This window comes from Papio anubis, chromosome 17, assembly GCF_008728515.1.
Source record: "Papio anubis isolate 15944 chromosome 17, Panubis1.0, whole genome shotgun sequence".
Classification (NCBI taxonomy): domain Eukaryota; kingdom Metazoa; phylum Chordata; class Mammalia; order Primates; family Cercopithecidae; genus Papio; species Papio anubis.
The window spans coordinates 61502720-61506212 of record NC_044992.1 but is presented as its reverse complement, the minus strand read 5'-3'; the positions used below and the strand labels follow the sequence as shown (position 1 = coordinate 61506212).

At 42.5% G+C, this 3493-nt stretch overlaps 1 protein-coding gene across 1 annotated transcript; it reads left to right on the top strand.

Annotated features, from left to right (window-relative positions):
* Positions 1-2179: 2179 nt before the first annotated feature.
* Positions 2180-3074, top strand: LOC103878946. The gene is made up of 2 exons (XM_031657739.1): positions 2180-2677; positions 2768-3074. The coding sequence occupies exons 1-2, from the start codon at positions 2424-2426 to the stop codon at positions 3036-3038; spliced, it is 525 nt and encodes a 174-aa protein (XP_031513599.1). The 5' UTR covers positions 2180-2423; the 3' UTR covers positions 3039-3074.
* The last annotated feature ends 419 nt before the right edge of the window (positions 3075-3493 follow it).

Below are 3493 nucleotides of genomic sequence, written 5' to 3'. Positions count from 1 at the left end.
TAATAATGTATAGTATTTAACATAGTACCTATAGAAAGCACTAAATACATGTTAGTTGTCATGTTCTATATATTATATATATATAGTTTGTTTGTTTTGTTTTGTTTTTTTGAGACAGAGTCTCACTCTATTGCCAGGCTGGAGTGTAGTGGCGCAATCTCGGCTCACTGCAACCTCCAACTCCCCAGTTCGAGTGATTCTCCTGCCTCAACCTCCTGAGTAGCTGGGATTACAGGCATGCGCCACCATGCCCAGCTAATTTTTGTATTTTTAGTAAAGACTGGGTTTCACCTTGTTAGCCAGGATGGTCTTGATCTCCTGACCTCGTGATCTACCTGCCTCAGCCTCCTAAAGTTCTGGGATTACAGGCATGAGCCACCGCACCCAGCCTAATTTTTTTAATACTTGTTTCTGTAAAATTTCTCTGTTCAAAGAAAAAAAAAATCCACAAAACCTAGCATATTGTGGCACTAAAAACTGTAAAATAAAGTATATTAAATATAATCTAGCAAATGGGTTATTTGAATATATTTCACCTTGAAGGTGACTCCTGCTAAAAATGTGCCAAGACCAACGAATGCTAAATTTGGTGAGCAAAAATTTTAGGAAAAACAGGATTTACATAGTCTCATAGTGCCTCCTTCAAAGGTATTTATTAACACCAAAAAGGTGAGATGGTAACTTTACAACCGGTATACCCAGCAGATATTACCTTAACCAAGTGATCAAGGTCAACATCACCAGCAACGAGACAAGTCAACATCATGAACCTCTTATTAATTCATGCTTAGAACGCAGTATCATTTGTGTAATATTTTGCCAAAAGTGAATAACTTCAGTCCAAACAGGAGAAAACATCAGACAAACCCAAATTGAAAGAGACTACAAAATTTGTTCAAAATTGAAAGTCTTTCAAAATTTGGCAAGGAAACCTGGACGAGCAACAAATATAAGTAAACCTATATTTGATAGCCAGCCTATATTTGAAAAATGTCAGAGAATAGATACTCACTTTATCTAATGTTTTCACACCTTAAAAAAGAGAAATTTATTTTGGAAATGAAGTAGATCTATAAATGTTGATTTTAAAAGATTTTGAGTGGAAAAACACAAATTATTTTAATTTTATATAAGACTATGGGCTGGGCACAGCAGCTCACGCCTGTAATCCCAGCACTTTGGGAGGCCAAGGAGGGGAGGATCACAAGATCAAGAGATGGAGACCATCCTGGTCAACATGGTGAAACCCCATCTCTATTAAAAATACAAAAATTAGCTGGGTGTAGTGGCGCATGCCTGTAGTCCCAGCTACTCTGGAGGCAAGAGAATCACTTGAACCCAGGAGACGGAGGTTGCAGCGAGCCGAGATTGCCCCACTGCACTCCAGCCTGGCGACAGAGAGCGACTCCGTCTCAACCAAAAAAAAAAAAGAAAAAGAAAAGAAAAGAAAAGAAAAAGAAAAAGACTAGGCACACTATAATCTCATTTATGTAAAAAATGATTTACATCTGCCTGTGCATTTTTTTACCTTTGTATATAAAATGTCTGAAAAGATAAAAAATACAATTTGTGATTAGTTCTTTGGGTAAAAATTGGAGGCTGAGAGATGAAGGGGGAAAGTTACTTTTCACCCTGCATTTCTATGTACTATTTCAATTTTTTAGCATAAAGATGTATTATCTTTGTAACAAAAATAATATATTTATTAAAAATGAATGTAAATCAAACCTGGATCCATTTCTCATTTTTGTCACATGTCTGCTAAGTCACTTAACGTTTTTGGACCTCATTTTTCTCTTCTGTAAAATGAAATTATTATTTTATATTAGTGATTTAACTGGAAATCTCTGCAAGCTTGTCCAGCTTGCCTTATTTTGTTGTTATTGTTGTTGTCGTTGTTCTGTTTTGTTTCGTTTTAGGCTTTTAGCAGCCTGAAGCTATGGTTTTTAGTTCCTGTCTCTGGTGATAAGTGGAAAAGAGGGATGAGGAAGGGGCTTTACTGGCCCAATCAGAAACAGAAACTAAGAACCTATGACTGTATTCTTGCCTTTGAACAGCTCTGCTAGGGTGTTGTGCAAATACAGATTCCCGGGCCCCACCTCAAGTCCTATTAAATCAGACTCCTCGGGCATAAGGCCCAGAAGTGAAATCTGTAAAAGCTCCCCAGTTGATTTTGGTTCTCCCTTTCCGGACCTGGCCGAGCAGGAGGCGCCATCATGGGAGTTGCCATCCGCCACAACAAGGACCGAAAGGTTCGGCGCAAGGAGCCCAAGAGCCAGGATATCTACCTGAGGCTGTTGGTCAAGTTGTATAGGTTTCTGGCCAGAAGAACCAATTCCACATTCAACCAGGTTGTGCTGAAGAGGTTGTTTATGAGTCGCACCAACCGGCCGCCTCTGTCCCTTTCCGGGATGATCCGGTAGATGAAGCTTCCTGGTCGGGAAAACAAAACAGCCGTGGTTGTGGGGACCATAACGGACGACGTGCGGGTTCAGGAGGTGCCCAAACTGAAGGTATGTGCACTGCGCGTAACCAGCCGGGCCCGCAGCCGCATCTCAGAGCAGGGGGCAAGATCCTCACTTTCGACCGGCTGGCCCTGGACTCCCCCAAGGGCTGCGGCACTGTCCTGCTCTCCGGTCCTCACAAAGGCCGAGAGGTGTACCGGCATTTCGGCAAGGCCCCAGGAACCCGCACAGCCACACTAAACCCTATATCCGCTCCAAGGGCCGGAAGTTCGAGCGTGCCAGAGACCGACGGGCCAGCCGAGGCCCCAGGAACCCCGCACAGCCACACCAAACCCTACATCCGCTCCAAGGGCCGGAAGTTCGAGCGTGCCAGAGGCTGACGGGCCAGCCGAGGCTACAAAAACTAACCTTGGATCCTACCCTCTTATTAAAAAGATTTTGAATGCTGACCAAAAAAAAAAGTTTATATCCACATCACTTTCCACAAGAGTATCAGAGCCTCCCAGGAGAGAAGACAGCGTAATTATGCCTGCCATTTTTACTTCGGGAGTGGTCACGGGACTTGACCAGTGAAATGTTAACTCCATGAATACCAGCAGGGATGTTAATGTGAGTGCATGGATTGGTTTGTTTGCATGTCTTTACTTAGCCATGAGAAGAACATATACTAGGTAACAGCTTATCCCCAAATAAGGAACTACAGGGAGCAGACTTGAATTCAATAAGTATGTGAAGTCAAGCATAGGTAAGCAATCCTAGGTAAGCCCTCCAAGACCGCTACTGACCCACAGACCTATGAGTGAGTAAGCATTGCTACAGCAGCAACTGTCTAATAAGAGTGGAAAGTGGAATTTTGGAGAAGCCAGTCCACCCAGCAGATTAAATAAAGAGTAACCCTCTAGAGATGGTTTTGTTCCTCTGAAACAATGCTTCACAGTGTTTAAGATGCAGTTTTTCTATCTACCTGGCCTCTAGAGTGAGGAAAAATGGAATAAATTCCCTATTCAGTCCACACTGTACATATAGTG